This window comes from Triturus cristatus, chromosome 6 (genome assembly GCF_964204655.1).
Source record: "Triturus cristatus chromosome 6, aTriCri1.1, whole genome shotgun sequence".
Lineage (NCBI taxonomy): Eukaryota > Metazoa > Chordata > Amphibia > Caudata > Salamandridae > Triturus > Triturus cristatus.
This window is the reverse complement of record NC_140589.1, coordinates 1369333274-1369354336: the sequence shown is the minus strand read 5'-3', so window position 1 is coordinate 1369354336 and position 21063 is coordinate 1369333274. Positions and strand designations below refer to the sequence as shown.

The window sequence follows — 21063 nt, the reverse complement described above, 5'->3', positions numbered from 1 at the left end:
AACCATAGGTGGCCCATCTTTCTCTGTTCAAGCAACCAAACTATGGAATTCATTACCCCAGAATGAAAGATCCGCAGATAACATTGCTGCTAAATGTTGGAATGATCTGCCCATCAACCTCCGACTCACGGAATCCTACCCCATCTTTAAGAAAAAACTAAAAACTGCATTATTCCCCATATCAGAATAATCAATTAGTCCCAGGAAACTGCCCTAGGTTTTACTGCTCAATATTGCAGCGCCGTGATATCCTGGTAGGATGAATGTTGCGCTATACAAGTACACTTAACAATAACTATCTTATCTTCAGAAGACTACTCAAGAGTTGGCTCTTTCCTACATACCACATACTCAAACACACATGTATAGCATATCCATATTGATTTGATTTATATGTATGTATCTAGATATGTGTATTTCTTGATATAAACATGTATATGTACTTGTGTATCTATATATTTACTACTTTACTCCTGAATAAAAAAACTTCTACTCTCTCCAATGCACTACCCTATATTTCACCCTATTCCTCTTTTAATATGTCCTGTACCTCTACTTTAACTCATTCCATACGTCATTCTACTACTAAGATCTCCAATATAACCCTTTCGAGACTCGTCCCTCCTCTATTCCTCCGTGGATAACTCAAAACCTCATTTTAATACTATGATCTCCCAAACAACCCTTCTAAATTATTCCTTCACCTATCCCTTCTTTGACTCATCCCAAAATAAATTTCACTACTATGATCTCCCTAATCCATTTCTAGAAATTCTTCCCTCCTTTATCCTTCCTTGTACTCGTCCCAAACCTTCTACTGTGATCTCCCAATCAACACTTTCCATACTCTTCCGTCTTCTATCCCCTCATTATCCTTTTCAGTCCAACTAACATGTCCACTGCTCAAATTAACTTAAATTTCACTATACTAATTCACCACTAATCCTTTTTGTGTTCCGGAGTAGCATGCTACTTGCTGAAAAGCGGTTTGACGCCTCGTCGGGCTAGTAAGCGCTATATGAATACAATCACAGTACAGTTACAATCTCCATATTGAATTTTATCATTTATAGTTTTTTTTATTGAGATAAATTATCTAATAGTTACCTGCAGAATGATGGGGTTTTCATTAAATCTTGATCCCTTTTCCACTTTTCTCCTTTTTCTGACATTTTGAATAGTACAATGTTCTCATGAATGTAACTTGTTTTGGACATTTATGATCTTCAATTCTTTAAATATATAGTTTATTGGTTTAGTTACTTATAACCCCACATGAAAATTTCGTTTGGCTACTAAAAGACATCCAAGGATGCCCTTTGGGAGGGTGGTTTACCCTTCTGGATCCTCCTGGTTTGGCAGCATGGAAACTCATTCACAGCTTAAGACTGACACCCCGTCCCTTCATCTTCCAATGGGCTACAAGTTGGGTTCCCTACATACATGTAATCAGTGGACCAGTTTCACATAGCCTTTTGCACTCCAACATGAATCTTGCATGACCAAAATGTTTTTTGCATTTTAGTATAGTAGTGAACTAGTTTTGTGGAGTTTCACAAACCTGAATGTCGCTTTACACCTAGATTGTCATTTAAAGTTAGTTGGTTGTGAAAGGCACCCATACACCATTTTTTTTGTTCAACAGATAAAAAGATTTTTTTTTGTTTAACACACAAAGCTATTTTTTCTCAACGTTCATACCTTCACAAAAAACTCCTTAGCAAGTGGCTTATGTGTGACAAGGAAAAATCTTGACTGTGTGTTAAATCCAAAAAGGCGGGGAGGATGATTTTGTCAAAAGATTGCTGTTGACAAATGCAGTGATCTGAAGGCCATGATTTTGAATCATGGCTACCTGGCAAGGTAGGTTCGTAGACTCTGCCTTCTGAACTCAGTTAATTGTTGACCTTAAATTAGGTTACTGTGCCAACTGTTGTATAGGGCAGAAGTTTGAGACTGGGCTAGTCAAGCTTCAGAGCGGATGTGGTCTCTTGGAGCTCCAGTGCAGCTGTACCTTCTATCTGGACTCCTGACTAGCAGCTAGAGGAGAGGAGATGGATGGATGACCTGGCCTCAGGTGGCCTGTCTGCTGGGCTAGGGTTGTTTTCTGCAGGTGAGCAGGATGTTGTGTCTAAGCTGAAAAAGAGAAAGTGAGCCTCTCCCAGGACTATTGATTTGTAAGATGGTGCACCAGCCTGCAAGTTAGCCTTTGCAGAGTGCAAACCAGACTATGAATGATTGAATGAAAGACGCAGGGGGTGGGGTTTATGGGAGAGGGCAGTCTTGAGCTGGAGTGGGTATTTGTTGCTGGGACCAGCCTGATGGTGCCTGGAGATTAGCGAAGGTCTGTGGCTTTGAAGAGTGATTTAGAGATGGCGGGGGAAGCTGGAGAAAGGGGCCATTACAGTCCTCTAGGCCTAAAACAGATGACTGCTTGACCCAGTTGTTACCTTCGAGGATCGTCTTGACAGACAAATAATTTCCCTGAAGTCAAATACTTATGAGAAATGGCTCCTGAGGTCGATAAAGGAAAACCGAACATAGGAGAAAAATGAAAGATCTTGCTTCGATGTGTTTGTTACTGTCTGGCACGATGAACAAGGTGAGTACCAGTAGGGGAGGCTCAAAGTTAGGGGTTTCAGACACTGAATTCTTAATTTTATTGATAGTGAGAGACCTGCAGAGCACACCTGCTAACATTGATCAAAGGGGGCCTCAGTGGATCCTGCACTTATTTTAATGGAGGATACTTTGAGAGCAACCTCAAACGATGAGAGTGCTGAACACCTTTGAGTAAGAAGGACTTCTTTTGTTGATGGTCCAGAAAGTTCTGAAAAGAGATATCCTGGCTGGCTCAACCAATGCAGGGGTAGTGGTACATAGGGCCTGCTGGCTCGCCACCAGTGATTTGGGGAGAATGTGGAAGTCAAGATGATGGTGACTGGGTGATTGAGTAACCCACCAGTCAGAAAGGTAATCTTGTGTGCACTGGCTAAACAGAGACAGGGTAATTCGCAGGGAGAGCCACTCTGATATTTGCAGACTGCAGCCAGACCGTGCCAACCATAAGTAGCCAATTACAATGTATAAAGAAGAGCCTCTTGTGTCTGGATCAAAGCATTCCTTTTGGCAACCAGCAAAGCTGAAAGTCGGATACAAAAACTCACAGCACTTGTTAGCGCAGGTCTAAGCAGCTGAACCCTTTGTGAAGGAGAGCTGATGAGAACAGGAGGGATTGCCTGATACTCAAAACTCTTGGACTACATAGCTGAAGATTGTGTTTTCTCTATTCTTCAATTCTTTACATATCCCTAGGCAAGATTGAGTTTCTCCCTTGATGGTCCTGTGCTGACTTTCCTGATTCCACGTTGTAATTCAAATTTTGGCTTCGACTATATCCTGTAAGTTATGATTTGCCTGCTCTTGAGTATTCTTTGAATAGAGTATAACCTGGTATATCCCAGCACTTCTCCCTACCATTTCCCTATACTCCGTTATGTGGAGATTAGATTTATCCCAGTGATATCCTGGAAAATAGTTGCATGTTTTTCATTTAAAGTTAAATGTGTGCACACATTGCGTTTGCAAATTGGGCACGTGGTATTAAGTATAGGTATCCAGGCGCCACTAAAAAGATTCACACACGCAATCTCCTGTCATCTACTTATTATGACGGTGCTGTAAGGTGTGGAGAACCACAAACTCCATAGAAGAAAGCATCTGCTAGCATATATTCATCTTGTTCCCCAGCACACGTAAATTACAGGTATTTAAGGTATTCGTGTTTGTTAAAGCACATCACACCAAGCAACATATAACAATAAATCGTAAGTCCAGTCTTCTCTCTTTTTCTTTTTATTCATAAGGCCTTCATAATAGCTCCCAAAAGCCAACACGTGTTTTGTCGCGTAAGGAGTGTAGTCCCACGACTTTCTCAAGACTGTACAAGTGAAAAACATACACAAGGCCAATGTATGGAATCAAAAAATTAAATAAATATCCATCGTATTAAGTTTAACACCAACGTAAAAACCGTGTATCGTGATAGACAGGTGGACTGAACTCTTCATAGAGTTTATAAAAACACTTCTTTTGAGATAACTCACGATATTGTGAGTGATTGATGATAGCAATGCTGATATTGTGGATTTAAGACTATAACCCAAATGTAGATGGAGAGAAAAAAGGTTTGGCCCATATAGACCAGAATCTTAATCGTTAATATTCAGCATACCAGTGAACGTTCTAGAGAGTGCGCCACACCTAACGTGCCCTTCAGGTCTTAACATGCAAACCGTAGCGTGTACCTGTTTATAATTAGTGCCTAGTGTTCAGCTATCGATTAAAAAAAATCCATAAATGACACCCAAAAGCACCTTTTCAAGTAATGAAAATTACCTAAATTCTCTGTATTGGCAAACTCCTGGAAATTAAGGAAAATGCGGAGAGAAGTAGAAACAAAAACGCGTGTCAGTTTGAATTGAGGAATCTGGTTATAACATCAACTGTAATCATAGCTAAAAAGAAACACCCGTTACCTACTTAAACTGTGGTGATAATTCCGGACCACAACGGGTTTCAATCTCGACTGTGTCAGTGCGAAAATCCTAATTCTTGTTTTCCAAGACCACGCCAATTTCAAGTATGCTGTAAAAATCATATATATGCCTCTATAAATATCCGTAATGTGTACAAAGCCGACTAAAATGATGTGAGTAATCACTGAATAGAGTAAGTGAAATGTAAAGAGCTGATAATATCTTATCCCTGTGATCACGTTAGAAACCATCTTAACATGAGCGAAGCAGAGTGCTACTTACAATTAACGTTAGTGGCTAGGGAACCACTCACACGTACATGTCAATCCACAGAATATTTAACCAAATCTTAGTTGCTATCACTACAAATTTTAGCCCCAATAATGTTAAGTTAACCGTTATTCTCACTTCCTTACCTATGGATGTATTCGTTAGAGTCTGGACACCGCCAAATGAACGTGAAGCAAGCAACCGAGTACAGCAGCATGAATCGTGTCAAAAGCCCGGCTGTCTATAAACCCGAAGATCCAATCACGACGACGTCGGACGTCTCGCGTCATCCAGTTGTAATAAACATAGAAACAAGACTTGATATCTACTCTCTCTCTCAATACTTGCGTATTAGGAACACTACCTCGGTTGCTTAGAAACGTTTCTGTTTATCCCACACGTAAAACATTAGTACTACTTACAATTCTACCGGGTGCCATTTATTTCCTAATTCCCCTTTACTAAGGTGTCTATCAATTATTGTGAACCTCTCTTACTAGTTTATTCCAATGTGAGTTGTCGTTATTCGCGTCCTGCTAATATAACGCCTAAATAGCGGAAATGTGTGTTGTTGCTTTTCACTTTATATGTGTCACTTCTATTTCAAATTATGTCCTTAAGTCTCTCCATCAATTGAGGTTATTACAATAGTATATTTATAATTTCTTATTAAACATTTGTATTCAATGACAGATGCATTTAGTTTTTACCGGGGCATACGTGGAAGGTCATGCATGCAATACAAAAAGACATATGGCATTTATTTTTTCTTTCTTTTTGTGTTCATCTCTCTTTACATAAAGTTCTTTTCTCCCTCGTATGCGAATCTCTTTATGGGATGGTTTGAGGCGATGAGAATCTGGGGCCCGTTGGGTACCAAGTGGAATGACTCCATACTTTACTGGGGAAGATATATAGACGATTGTTTCATGATATGGACTGGGTCTCAAGCCAAACTGACTGAGTTCATTGAGCATCTTAACACAAATAAATATAACATTCACTTCACCTCTGAACAGAGCAAATGTAAAATCTCGTTTGTGGATGTAGAATTCTATGTGAGGGACAATTGTATACAGAGTAGACTTTTTAGGAAAGAAACATCCTGCAACTCTTTACTTCACGCTTCTAGTTCACATCCGCCGCACCAGATATGTTCTATCCCTTACGGAGTATTAGTTAGGGTTAGGCGTAACTGTAGTGTAGACACGGACTTTGAGACATGCAAGAAGGGAGTCCTTACGAGATTTAAGAACCGGGGATATGACAGAAAGACATTGAGAAAGGCAGAACAAAGAATTTATCGAATAAAAAGAAATGACACTTTGAAAGACAGATCAGTGACAACAAAGGACGAGGGCAAGATAAGAATGGTCACAGGATATAACAACTGGTCAGGGGTGCTCAAACGCAGCATGAACAAACACTGGGATTTACTAAAGGCTGATGGATCCCTTAAGGACGTCATCACAGATAAACCAGACATCTCCTACAGACGAGTTCTCTCACTTAAGAACATTTTAAGCCCGAGTTATCCTACACCTAAGATTAGGGAGAACTGGTTAACCCAACACACTTGTGGTTTCTTTGGCTGTGGACATTGTGCGGCATGCAAGTGGGCATATCCCAAGAAAACAGAATTCCAAGGACCTGGTGGCAGAACATATGAGATTAGAACAAATATCAATTGTCTCACAAAATTTGTTGTATATGCAATTGAGTGTAGATGCAGCAAGAGATACATTGGCAGTACCATCAGAACACTACCGGAGAGAATTGGAGAACACATACGGGCAGTGAGACATGGGGATATGATATACCCTTTAGCGGCTCATATTGACATGCTCAGAACAGACTACCAACAAACGTTTTGACTTTTATGGAATAGACCATATACACAGACACCCCAGGGGTGGCAATAGTGAACTGACACTACGAAATTGAGAAGCACGGAGTGTGGTTTGAATATCGATCAGGAACTACACTATTTCTTAGGCAGATAGAATGTTTGTTTGAATATTTGAACGAATGACTCACGAACTATGCCATCATGCATTGACATTTCAATCAATATTTATTATTTGATTACAAGCATGTCTTGGTGTCACACAGCTTACCATACTTAAATGTTCAAGCCACAATTTGCCTATAGAACGTTCTGTAAAGAGAGATGAACAAAAAAAGAAAGAAAAAATAAATGCCATATGTCTTTTTGTATTGCATGCATGACCTTCCACTTATGCTCTGGTAAAAACCAAATGCATCTGTCATTGAATACAAATGTTTAATAAGAAATTATAAATATACTATTGTAATAACCTCAATTGATGGAGAGACTTGAGGACATAATTTGAAATAGAAGTGACACATATAAAGTGATTAGCAACAACACACATTTCCGCTATTTAGGCGTTATATTTGCAGGACGCGAATAACGACAACTCACATTGGAATAAACTAGTAAGAGAGGTTCCCAATAATTGATAGACACCTTAGTAAAGGGGAATTAGGAAATAAATGGCACCCGGTAGAATTGTAAGTAGTACTAATGTTTTACGTGTGGGATAAACAAACGTTTCTAGCAGCCGAGGTAGTGTTCCTAATACGCAAGTATTGAGAGAGAGAGTAGATATCAAGTCTTGTTTCTATGTTTATTACAACTGGATGACGCGAGACGTCCAACGTCGTCGTGATTGGATCTTCCGGTTTATAGACAGCCGGGCTTTTGACACGATTCATGCTGCTGTACTCGGTTGCTTGCTTCGCGTTCATTTGGCGGTGTCCAGACTGTAACAAATACATCCATAGGTAAGAAAGTGAGAATAACGGTTAACTTGACGTTATTGGGGCTAAAATTTGTAGTGATAGCAACTAAGATTCTAGGATTTGGTTAAATATTCTGTGGATTGACATGTACGTGTGAGTGGTTCCCTAGCCACTAACGGTAATTGTAAGTAGCACTCTGCTTCGCTCATGTTAAGATGGTTTCTAACGCGATCACAGGGATAAGATATTATCAGCCCTTTACATTTCACTTACTCTATTCAGTGATTAGTCACATCATTTTATTCAGTTTTGTACACATTACGGATATTTATAGAGGCATATATATGATTTTTACAGCATACTTGAAATTGGCGTGGTCTTGGAAAACAAGAATTAGGATTTTCGCACTGACACAGTCGAGATTGAAACCCGTTGTGGTCCGGAATTATCACCACAGTTTAAGTAGGTAACGGGTGTTTCTTTTTAGCTATGATTACAGTTGATGTTATAACCAGATTCCTCAATTCAAACTGCCACGCGTTTTTGTTTCTACTTCTCTCCGCATTTTCCTTTATTTCCAGGAGTTTGCCAATACAGAGAATTTAGGTAATTTTCATTACTTGAAAAGGTGCTTTTGAGTGTCATTTATGGATTTTTTAATCGATAGCTGAACACTAGGCACTAATTATAAACAGGTACACTTTACGGTTTGCATGTTAAGACCTGAAGGGCACGTTAGGTGTGGCGCACTCTCTAGAACGTTCACTGGTATGCTGAATATTAACGATTAAGATTCTGGTCTATATGGGACAAACCTTTTTTCTCTCCATCTACATTTGGGTTATAGTCTTAAATCCACAATATCAGCATTGCTATCATCAATCACTCATAATACCGTGAGTTATCTCAAAAGAAGTGTTTTTATAAACTCTATGAAGAGTTCAGTCCACCTGTCTATCACGATGCACAGTTTTTACGTTGGTGTTAAACTTAATACGATGGATATTTATTTAATTTTTTGATTCCATACATTGGCCTTTTGTATGTGTTTTTCACTTGTACAGCCTTGAAAGTCGTGGGACAACACTCCTGACGCGACGGAACATGTGTTGGCTTTTGGGAGCTATTATGAAGGCCTTATGAATAAAAAGAAAAAGAGAGAAGACTGGACTTATGATTCATTGTTATATGTTGCTTGGTGTGATGTGCTTTAACAAACGCGAATACCTTAAATACATGTAAGTTACGTGTGCTGTTGAACAAGATGAATGTGTGCACACATTGCGATCCAGGTAAGCAGAATCCTGCAGTGGTCAGCCTTGAAAGCCCTACCGCTCCCTTATCTGGCTGACATACTGAAGTCCCTCAAAGCCACTTCTTAGGAAGATGACGGCTTACAATTGCCCTTCATCAAAGCTCTCTCTGGGGACGCTCTCTTACCCCTACTTACTATTATCAATGCCTCATTCAATCAAGCATCTTTCCAAAAGGTCTCAAGATATGCCAGATCCTCTCACTCCTAAAGAAACCTACACTAGACCATCTTGACCTTGCAAACTACCAGGCTATCACCTATCAATCATTGGCAAGATCATTAAAAAGCAGTCTATGTTCAAATTCAAGATCATATCAATGCTAACCATCTACAGCACATTACCAGTCTGGCTACAGATCATGCTACAGACTACCACCTTACACATTTTAGACTATGCCCTTTTGCCCACAGGTGAAGATGATCCCTGCCTCCTGATATTGCCGGACTTCTCAGCTTGCTTTGACACAGTGTACCATCCCACCGTCAGCTATTGAATCCCATTCGCGATTCGAGAATGTGACTAAGTCCTTCACTGGTTCTAAGCCTACTTTTCCAACCAACATCAGTTTGTTCACATGGACACCTCCAGGTCACAAAAGATCCATATCACATGTGAAGCCCTCCAGGGTTCCATACTGTCTACTGTCATCTTCAACCTTTACATGGAGCCACTTGGTGCTCTACTCCCTGATAACCACATCAAGATTCACCAATATGCCGAAGATACTCAACTCTACTTCAACCTTCCTTTGCTTCAGACATCCAATGCCTAAAACACTGCCTGGACATCATCCAGACCTGAATGCCCTGTGCTTACCTGAAGGTCAACCCAAACAAGATATTATTCCTATTATTTGCCAAGGAAAACAAACGGGATATAATACAAATCTGGTTCAGTGACATGAACCTTGACAGTTTCAAATCCCAACTCACTGAATGGCAAATCATTTGGATTCACGCTGGACAGCAAATGTTCCCTCAAGGAATGCACTGCCAAAATGCAATAATGAGCTGGTACCAGCTCTCTCTTCTAAAGAAAGCCAAACCATTTCTTCCTGAAAAATTCAGGACTGTTGTTCAAGCCCTTCTACTGTCACAGCTGGATGGTGGTAATGCCCTACTCTATGGCCTCACAAACACCACACGGGTATCCCTTAGGGGCATCCTATATGCTGCAGCACGTCTCATCCAGGGTCTGAAGAAATATGATCATATCAACCCCACCCTGATGGAACGCCATTGGCTCCCTTGCCTGCCTGCATTATCTTCAAAACTAGTTACATCATGTGCAAAGCCATCACAACCAGCCAGCCTGTTTATCTTGCGGATAAATGCAATATCTCTGGTAGTTCTAGGCACACCATCAGACTAAGAAGTGTAAAAAAAGAAAAAAAACAAGACAGCAGTCCCTGTCCATCTATGCACCCAGGATCAAGAACAACATCCTCCCATTCATCGGGACCACCCCAATGCTGCTTCAATTTACGAAAGAGTTGAAGACCCACCTCTTTTGAAAGCACTACATCACAATGCATTAACAGTCCACAACTCCACTTCCTCCCCTTTTGCTCGCTGATTTTAAGCTGGCCTTTGACCATGTACAGCGCTCTGCTTTGTGTTAGGTGCGCACTATAGAAGTACCCCATACATACATACATACATGCACACAGTAGATGTATAATTTTTCTTTTTCTGCAATGAAAATATGAAACCTAGTAAGTAGAAGTGTGGTATGAAGGGCTACATAAAAAACACGGGCCTGATTCACAAAAGTAATCGGAGAAAAAATCCTAACTTTACGACTTTCAGTATTCACAGAAGGCATTTAGGAGTCGTAAAGTTAGGATTTTGTCTTAAGTTTGTCATAGGATTTTGTCTTAAGACCAAAACTTAACTTAAGTTTAACGCCTCTTCTACATTTTTATTGCAGGGGTTGTCATGCAGACGTCTCATTAATAGTGCAGATGTGTACCTTTTTGCATTTTCACCCCGAGTGGGACGGGTATGCTCAGACGTGAGTCCCGTGCTCTTCATGCCACTGGAATCAAGCTATCCTGGCTGAAGAGGGGTGAAACCCCGAAACCGGTCCTAGGATGCTTGTTTCCGGTCCAGGGAGGACCTGGCTTGGCAGTTCGGGCTGGACTGTTTCCATGAGGCACAAAGTCAAAACTGATTTGCATATGGCCAGGTCTAAACTGGGGTGGCATGGTGAGCAAAAGAATGATGGATTTAACCCAGATCTCTTGACTGGGGGTGAATGTTTTGATTTGTTCTGCATTCCGTTCATTAATTGTTCTTTTTGCATTTGTCACCCCGAGTGGGACGGGTATGCTCAGACGTGAGTCCCGTGCTCTCCATGCCACTGGAATCAAGCTATCCTGGCTGAAGAGGGGTGAAACCCCGAAACCGGTCCTAGGATGCTTGTTTCTGGTCCAGGGAGGACCTGGCTTGGCAGTTCGGGCTGGACTGTTCCCATGAGGCCCAGGGTCAAGATTGACTTGCATATGGCCAGGTCTAAACTGGGGTGGCATGGTGAGCAAAAGAATGATGGATTTAACCCAGATCTCTTGACTGGGGGTGAATGTTTTGATGTGTTCTGTATTCCGTCCATCAATTGTTCTTTTTGCACTAATTGGGGTCTAAGCTCTATTGTTTATCCTATTGTATGGGTTTGCTGGTGTTTACTCACTACTGTAACTCAACTGTATTATTAACATAACATCCCATCCTCATCACAATATCTTGCCAGCAGTATATGTCCTCCTTATGTCTTCTATTGTATACCGTGCTACCCATCATTTGCTTTGTCATTGTATTGTAAAAATGAAAAATCTCAATAAACAGATTCAAACAAAAAAACTGTAAAGATTGTGCATGTATGTTATATATAAAAATATTATTTAAAAAAATCGAAAAGCTAATACATATCTGTTCACAGGAATATCATGAAAATGGACCTTTGTTTTCGGAGCTAAAGTTTTATCAACGTGCTGCAAAATCAGGAGACAGTAAGTAACTCCATCGATTTATTTATGTGAAATAAATTACCCATTGCATGCGTGGAACAGGGTTGATGCAAACGTTTACTTGTGCCTAAACAAAGTCTTGTGTTGACTCTCAATTTCCAGATAAATGGGCCACTTTTTAATCTGACTAGCCTGTGCTCATGCAGCTCTACATGGCCATCTAGAATCTATTTGCTGTAGAACTGGCCCTGCTGTTGCTGTGGGCAGAACCAGAGACCCAAGTGGATATATAGATAGGATAGGAACATTCTGTATCTTTGGCTTACTCTGCCAACTCTGAGAATCTCCTCCCCTCATCTTTGGGGAATTCCACAAGAGAGGTCATGTGCGGTCCACCACATCATTTTCAGGAAGTGTGATTGCTGAGCCCAGCACCCCCAAGGAAGCACTCTGAAAATGCGAGGAGCCACATGTGGTTGCATGGATTAGGAGCTTCTTGTTGTAAAAGAAAACAGTGATACTATAATTTCTTTCTTAAAATAAGGCAAGTAATGGCACGTTCTCCCCAGTTCTCATGTCTTTACTCGAAGATCGTGAAGCAAACCCAAATCTTGGTATTGTTATTGCAGTCCTCGGTCTAGCACTAAATTAAGGTGGTAAAGGGCTTTGCTTTGCCCTTTAGGTGCCTTGGTGCAGACCTATGTCTTACACACTTGGTAATTAATAGACCTATGACTTGCAAGTATTTCAGAATGGTGCAAATTCTTTTTTGTTCAGTATAGGAGAGCCTGGATCTTGTGAGCTAGGTATGGGTTGTGAGGGTGTGGGTGGAGGCTTTGGTGGTACATTCTAAATAATGGAGTGGTGTGGGGCGGTCTGTCGCCTACTCTTGGTAGATGGCACAGACGATTTGTGTATTGGGCTTCACGAGAATATTGCATAACTATACGTCATTGGATTTTGAAATGGGTGTTGTGAAATGTGTAGGCCCTCCGAGATGGGTTACTACTTTCATTTGCTTCCCCTTCCTTATTGTAAAATGTGAGCACTCCGAACCATTCTTTCATTAACACTACTAAAGTTACAAATATGTTAATCTGTCCTTAGAAGTAGGGTTTTTAGTGAGTGTTTTTTCTGGGTTGTTTGACATCAAGTGCATAAAACCTAAGTTGTTCTAACCACCTTTATTTATGAACAAGATTATTAGACCCTATTAAAGTATTGTGTTGAACACTGTTCAAGTGGATATTGCATAACTGTATGAATTGCATCCGGAAAGTCACTTCCCACTATACAAAAAAGTAGAACTAAGAAAATAAAATTAAACAAAAGGTTAACAAACTTTTTTTTTCCGCAGTGGACCTAGAATGATCCTAGGCATTGGTTAGGTCTGTAAATGACACAGTGTATGTCACGGGAGATAATAGGTCCTTGAAGCCAACTTGACTTTTCTTTGTAGCCTTGTTTCTGACAGGCTGTCCAATTCTGTATTAGTCCAGTCTCTCCATGCAGTGCTAAGGTAACCATGTCCAACATATCAAGTGCTATGCATGTAGTTACTAGTGATTATAACCTCACAGTGGTTAAGGGTATCTGTGAAGTGGGTAAGCTTCCTAAAAGCATCCCCATCAAGTCTGGCTTCTGCCAGGTCAAAATACTTGTTCCAACAAAAATCACCAGGGCACTATATTTGGGGAAAATTCTGTGAAGATTCTTCAGGATTCATCAGATCGGGTTCAAAAATGCTTTTCCTATGGAAATATGGTTCTAACTATAACTGCCTACTGGCGACTGCCACTAGGTAATATAGCTGTCTGTTTGTCTTTCTATCTGTCTGTCTGTCTGTAGTATGTTAGGGCAAGGGATTTTTTAGGGTTTAGGGGTGAATGAGGGTTTTGCGTGACTATGGTATTTTTAGGGTTTGGGGTGGGTGAGGGTATTTGGATAGCAAGGGTATTTTTAGGGTTTGGGGTGGATAAGGGTATTTGAGTGGCAATCATTTTTTTAGGGTGTAGAGTGGGTAGGGGATTTTGGTTGGCAAGTATATTTTTAGGGTTTGGGGTGGGTGAGGGTATTTGGGTGGCAAAGGTATTTTTAGGGTGGCTAGGGGTTTTTGGGTGGCAAGTTTATTTTTTGGACAGAATTACACCGAGTTTGGCAGAAAGGTAGATTTTGGCTCACAAATCACGCTTTCAGTTAGGACAAACACAAATTTGTATATTTATGATTGTGAAGCTTTCACAAATGATCACAAGCTCGGGCAGAGATCTGCAAAGCTATGATTGGCTGCCAACACTTCAACCAGAAAGTGTTGGCAGACATCTTGGAACTTGGCTTCAGCCGAGTCCCCCCCAAAAACTCAAATAAAAAGATAAAGGGGTAGGGTATGAATACCATAACCCCTAGCCTTGGTCCTGGTGTCCCACAGGGGCCCCGGCAGGGCAAATAAGCATTTTAAAAAATCTTGGCAAAATTTGAGTATACACGAGAATATCGGCATAAAAAAAAAGCTTGGTCTCCCATGTTTGTTTTTAATGTCGCCCCTTGGTGGGCCAGGTCACAAGGGCATGCAGATATGTATAAAAGAGGTGGGCGCACATGTCCCACTTCCATGGGCTTATTTATGCCCTGTGGACCAGTACCTCCCCTGGGCTCATGTTACTAATAATCAGGGGGCCTTGAGGACCCCTCCGGAGACCACCTCCTCCCTGGGGCTACAATAAACATTAAAAAGGGGGTGTGCGTGGACCCCCGGTCCGGGGATAACCACCTCCCCAGGGCAATTACTCTTTTTTTAAAAGAGGGTGGGAGAACCGCGCCCCCCCCCCCTCCCGGACTGTATACGGCCCCCCTCTCGGACCGTATACGGCCCCATGTGCCACCTCCTCAGGGCCGGCCCGTGCAAAACAAAGGAAGGGGGACGCGTGGCCTCCCTCCTGGAGCCATATATTGCCCTGGGGATTGCCACGCCCCAGGGCCAGCTTCTGCTATCTCCCGAGGTGTCCACCCTGGGGAGATAGCGGTTTGCTTTTGCTTGGCGGGAGCTCCCAGCCCCTACCAAGCAAAAGCAAACACTCTGCTTCCAGCAAGAAGGAGCTGTCAAACCACTCCTGCATGTTGGAAGCGGAGGTTTCTTCTTACCCTGACCACAGACATGCAGGCAGGGAAAGAGGTGAAAGTATTGCTCTTGCACGCAGGGAGCTACATTTCCAGAAGCTCCCTGTGTGCGAGAGCAATGCCGGCTCCTGCAGGAGGCACCAACATGCACACTGGGTGCCCTGGGTGGGACAAGGGCACCCAGGGAGATGTGGCCAGCCCCGGGGAAGGGGGTGGCTACGTGGATCCGCTCCCCATTACATTAAGGTCTGGCCTTGGGTGATGGGGTCTATAGGGCCGAACTCGTTTCGGGAGGGAGCCCCCATTCAATTTTAACCTCACCCCGGGTGGTAAGTAGTATGCAAAGATCTTCTCCCTTTCTCACATTGGTGGACAGCTTAACAAAATGCCCTGGAGCTTGTTTGCAGCCGATTGTGGTGACGCATTATTGATGAAGTGGAATACGAGGACATCTCCACCAAACAAAGAAGCTCTTATGTCATTTAGTTAAGGGAAGTACCCCTGTTTGGTGGAGATTCACGTCTTTGTAGTCTCGTCATCTTCTCTTGATGTGAATTCACGTTATCATAGATTCGTGGATGAAGACGCTTGAACAATCATAGTGCCAAAATTACATGCACACAAGGTCACTGGAAACATTACCCTGTGGTCCTTTACACAGCTGTAGTGCAAAATATGCATGAGATATTTACCTAACAAGGTAGCACTTACATTTTAAAAAGATGAAAGTTCTGCAGCTGGGTAGACCTTTTTGGCAAAACTGGGGACTCTTCTGGGGAAAAAAGGAGGTTCGAGTCTGGCCCTGGTGCTCATTTCACAGAAGTTAAACCTCAACAGGAAGCACTTACAAATATAAACATAGCAGGTGCCCCAGTTGAAGCTCCACTTCAGCAAAGCACAAACGATCATAACTTCTTAGACTTGGCAAAGGCAAACCAAATGCATTTCCTCTTGTATTCCACGTTGGAAAACAATCTGAAATCCTTAATGGAGGTGAATGCATTGTTGATCTAATTGAGCACAATCTGATTTGTAGTGACTCTGACGAGTGGTTTCTTTTTTGTCTCCTGGAGAGAGCAGAGTCCATGGTTTTCCCTTTTAAATACCCTAAGTATGCAAATGCCTAAAATCCTTAGCGCCACTCACACATCCACTCACAGACATGCTAAGCCACTCATCGACCTATGCAGTCAATCACACACCCATTCTAAAAGATTACAGGTTACAGTTGAGAAATACAATTTTTTTAAAACATAGAAATTCACTGAAAAAAAACAAAGGCTACAAGGATGTTATAGTTAGGCTCAGATTTCACTCATACAAAACCAGTGAAATTCAGCAGTTATAGTTACCTTGGCTAACTATTCACATATATATAAACCCATTCATAGACCCACACAAGCACTCACAGCCCACTCACTGATCCATAGAGCCACTCGCACATCCACTCAATCATACAACCACTCACACAACCACTAAATCACCCATACAGAAACTCACACAGCCCCTTGCTCATCCATACAGGTATTTGCTCACCCACACACATACAGGCAGTCGCTCACCTATACAGGTACTCACACACCCACTCACTTACCCAAACAACATCTGACACAGCCACTCACTCACCCATATAACCAATCACAGAACCACTAACATACCCATTCACACATCCATACAAACATTCACACACCCACTCACTCGCCCTTACAGCCACTTGCGCAAACATTCACTCTCCAATATAGCCACTCACCCATACACACACTGAAATTGCTACTCACTCACTCAGAGCCACTCCCTCACCCATACAGCCACTCACCCCTACAACCACTCTCACAGCCACTCAGAGAGCCACCCACACACCTATTCAGCCACTCATACAGCCACTAATTCACCTATACAGCCACTCACACACCCACTCACACACTGATACAGACAGCCACTCGGAGGAGATATGTTACAAATGATATGGTTAATTACTAGTACAGAAAGAATAGTAATTTAAATTATGCTGTAGCTTTGTATAAATCTGTAAGCCAAATAATGAGAAAGGGGGTTGATATGTGCACTATCCTTGTTGTTCGTTTTGATCGGCTGTGGCGTGCTACTGGGGTTTCACTCTCTGGTCTAGAGTGTAAATGAATTCAGTTATGCCAAGCGTCTCCTGAAGTAGGGGACGTTCCCCTGTGCACAGCGTGGGACCCTTACGGGTTTGATGATTCAATGATCAGTACATCGTAGTTTGATGTATGGTGAAAAATAGTCAAAGACTATGTTTTGATTGTTGATCTGCTGATATTTAATTAATCATATCACAAAAGATTAATCCATGGGTATTCAAAACATCAATCCATGGTTAAGGTGAACCTTGCCCAATGCATTTCGGTCCGTACTAGACCTTCGTCAGGGGACATGTGTTTAACGACATGCAGTCAGTGTTTTTCCAAGTTCCCAAGTCTAGTACGAACCGAAATGCATTGGGCAAGGTTCACCTTAACCATGGATTGATGTTTTGAATACCCATGGATTAATCTTTTGTGATATGATTAATTAAATATCAGCAGATCAACTATCAAAACATAGTCTTTGACTATTTTTCACCATACATCAAACTACGATGTACTGATCATTGAATCATCAAACCCGTAAGGGTCCCACGCTGTGCACAGGGGGACATCCCCTACTTCAGGAGACGCTTGGCATAACTGATATATCTGTAAGGCTCAGAAATGTTTACGAAACACATTCACGGGAGGATGTCATCAGTGATGTCATTTGAGATGTCATCAGTGATGTCCTTGACCATGTCATGAGTGATGTAATATGTGAGGTCATACAAGACTTTATACTTTCCTGCGAAATACATTTTCGTTGTAAAGTCATGCATGGTAAAGGCATATGCGTGGTAATATTTTGCGTGGTAAAGGCGTATGCGTTGTCATGGACACGTTGTAAAGGCATGCATGGTAATGGCATGTGTGGCTCCTTCTTACAACCATCCTGCTACCTGTGAATAGCTCCTCTGTGTTGCCCAATCTAGTAACATAGCTCGTCCGCATACCTTAGTATTTCGTTGCTGATGTATACCAGTGCTGCAGCTGGTGTCTCAAAATGGGCATATTACAAATGAGGACTCTGGAACATGGCAGACTCCACCGGAGTTTACCTCCAAAAATGAACACAGCATCTAGAGGCGCTGGCAGAGAAGTGCACTTTGTGCAGGAATGTGCTGTGTGAATGTCATAAATATCAGTGTCCTCATAATTGCACAATACACCAGTGTTGAGCTCCCAAACTGAATGCAAGACGTGCAAGATTTTAGATAAGTACCCCAGAACTGGAAACCATACCCTAGAGGTGATATCCAGCATCGGACCAAATATAATACTCTAGACGTGGCATTTAGATTGGCACATACTAAACCAGTAGTGGCCTCCAGCTAACGTAGAGCTTGGACTATAATGTACAGTTGTAACAAACGTATCCTCACATATCTGCTGCTTTCAACTACTTTTTCACCCCAGTATTAGTTTTCCTGTCCCGGCAACCTCATCATATTGTTTGCCCACTTTTAAATCTTTCTGCATGAAAAATCAAAGATGCTCAAGGTCAAGTGAAAGCTTAACACAGTTCCTTATGCAAATGTCAACATAGTCTCTTGTTCAATGCCTGTTTACTAAGTAATGGTAAACGTAGGAGACCTGGAATATTTTCTGCATCTTTACATCCCTCTTTTCTTAACTCACATTTGACTTTGATTTCTGCTGAATGTTTTAAAGTTGGTGTTAGAAATGGGGGTCTGTAATTGGTAATGGTTTGCACCTTTGTCCCAGTTGGAATCCTTTTCCCTAATCAAGGAAAGGGGGATACACTTCTAAAATAACCCCTGCTCACCCCCTTGGTAGCTTGGCATGAGCAGATAGGCTTATCGCAGAGGTAGTGTGTAAAGCATTTGTGCACACATACAGTAATACAGTGAAAATACTACAAATGGACACCACACCAGTTTAGAAAAATATGTGATCTTTATCTAAACCAAACTAGACCAAAACAACAAAAATCCACAATATAGTAATCAAAAATGTAATCCTTAGAAGGTAAAAACAGTTCTGTCCATAACAAACTATAGATGCAACACTTTTAACACAAAGTAGCTTGGATGCGTCACAATCATAAACTAAAACCGCTGCAGGGAAGGTGATGCACCGGTTCCTTAAGCCCAGGGAAGGAGATGTGTTGGTTCCTTACTCCAGGGGAGGTTATGCGTCGGTTCCTTACTGCCACGCAGGGGAGGTGATACGTTGGTTCTTTACTGAAGGGGAGGTGATGCGTCGGTTTATTACTGAGCATTGAGGTGATGCTTCGGTTTATTACTGCAGCCCCAGCGTTGATGCAGACTTGGCACCCTGGTGCGATGCATGGAGATCGGGAATGCTTCGGGTCTCAAGGCGGCAGCAGCAGTGGTGCTGTGTTGATCTCTCCAGTCGCGGTCCCATCATGCGTTTGTTTTGCAGCCGCACAACAGGGCCTGCGTCAGAATCGGTGCGGTGATCTCGGACTTCGGATATTGGTGCACGGGATTCGGCGTGCGGTGACTTCTCCAGCCGTGGGCAGGCGTTGCGTCGGTTTCCTCAGCGGATCGATGGCGATGCGTGGAAATTCTTCCCGCACGGCAGTGATGTGTCGGAAACGGGTACAGATGTGTTGCGCTTCTCGTAGTTGCATCTCTTTTCCAGCTCCCAGCAGCAAGAACAACCTCCAGAGGCCCAGCTCAGCAACAGGCACCTATTGGCAGGTTAGAACTCCCAGTAAGGAAGTTCAGGGGAGCTGTCGGTCAAGGTTTTGGGTCCCTGAGACTTCAGAACAGGAGGCAAGCTCTACTTTCCCTTGGAGATCTTCTTCAAGCAGGAGACACAGCACACAGCAAAGTCTTTATCCTCTCCTTGCCAGAAAGAGCTACTGTAGGCCAACCCCAAATAGCACTCCGCAAAGGGGCAGTACTTCTCCTTCAGCTTTCCTAGCTCTTCTTCTTGGCAGAGGTTCCTGTTGAGTCCAGAAGTATTCTAAAGTTCCGGGCCCCAATAATTACACATAATTTTCCTTTGTCTCTGGTAGCAGAGAGGCTCTGTGCTCAGTCAAAACCAGTTCTGTCCTCTCTGGTCCAGCCTACCGGCAGGAGGTGAAGACACCATTGTGCAAGGCAGACCAGGCCCATTCAGATGTAAGGAAATCTCCTCCCCCTACTCTAAATGCAGCCCAGGTCTATTCAGCCCAGCCCTGACTCATCCAGAAAAGGCAGGACACACCTCAACCCCCCCGTGGCTGTCTACAGTGAATGCTCATCCCCAGCCCCTGTCTCTCCAAAGCCAGACAGTCAATCCACAAACCAGCAGAAGCACACAGGATGGCTAAGCAAGAAAAGACCTACTTTCTAAAAGTGGTATTTTCAAGCACAGAATGTAAAAATCATCCTTACTAAAAGATGCATCTTTATATCCTGAGTTCAGGCATACTAAACTTCTCCTTCTGATCTTGGCCCAAAGGGAAGTTATATTTATAAGATGTTATAAATAAACTCCCATTCTATCTTATGGGACAGATAGCCTTTCAATAGTGAAAAACAAAATTCACTATAGTTCACTATCAGGACATGATACACACATGTCCTACCTTTCACATACACTGCACCCTGCCCACAGGGGTACCTTGGGCCTACCTTAGGGGTGACTCATGTAAGAAAAGGGATCAAATTCCTTACTAACCTCATCTCTTACCAAAATAGGAATATTCCGGCATTTATGTATCTTAGGAGATGCATCTTGTTTGATAATGATTTTGTGTTCAAATCCTTTAAAATTACCTAGAACATTGCTGAAAACATTTGGAAATTCTTTTAACATTTCCTTACTAACCTTACTTTCCAATCTTTATTTCGGCCATTTGGCCATAAAAGAAAAACAATACACATATACAATCACAATAAATCCAAACATTAAAACATTGGAAGTACATATGTTAAAAATACAATAAAAACTGTGCATCTAAAATTTTAAGGGGGACCCAACACCTTTAAAATGCGGTTGCGCGTATGCCA

At 42.1% G+C, this 21063-nt stretch overlaps 1 protein-coding gene across 1 annotated transcript in view; it reads left to right on the top strand.

The window, feature by feature from the left end:
- Window positions 1-21063, top strand: part of VRK2 (VRK serine/threonine kinase 2) — a 370448-nt gene that overhangs the window by 78923 nt on the left and 270462 nt on the right. Inside the window, exon 4 of the mRNA XM_085612369.1 lies at window positions 11828-11897. Coding sequence (XP_085468495.1) covers window positions 11828-11897 — 70 coding nt within the window. The remainder of the gene's footprint in view (window positions 1-11827; window positions 11898-21063) is intronic.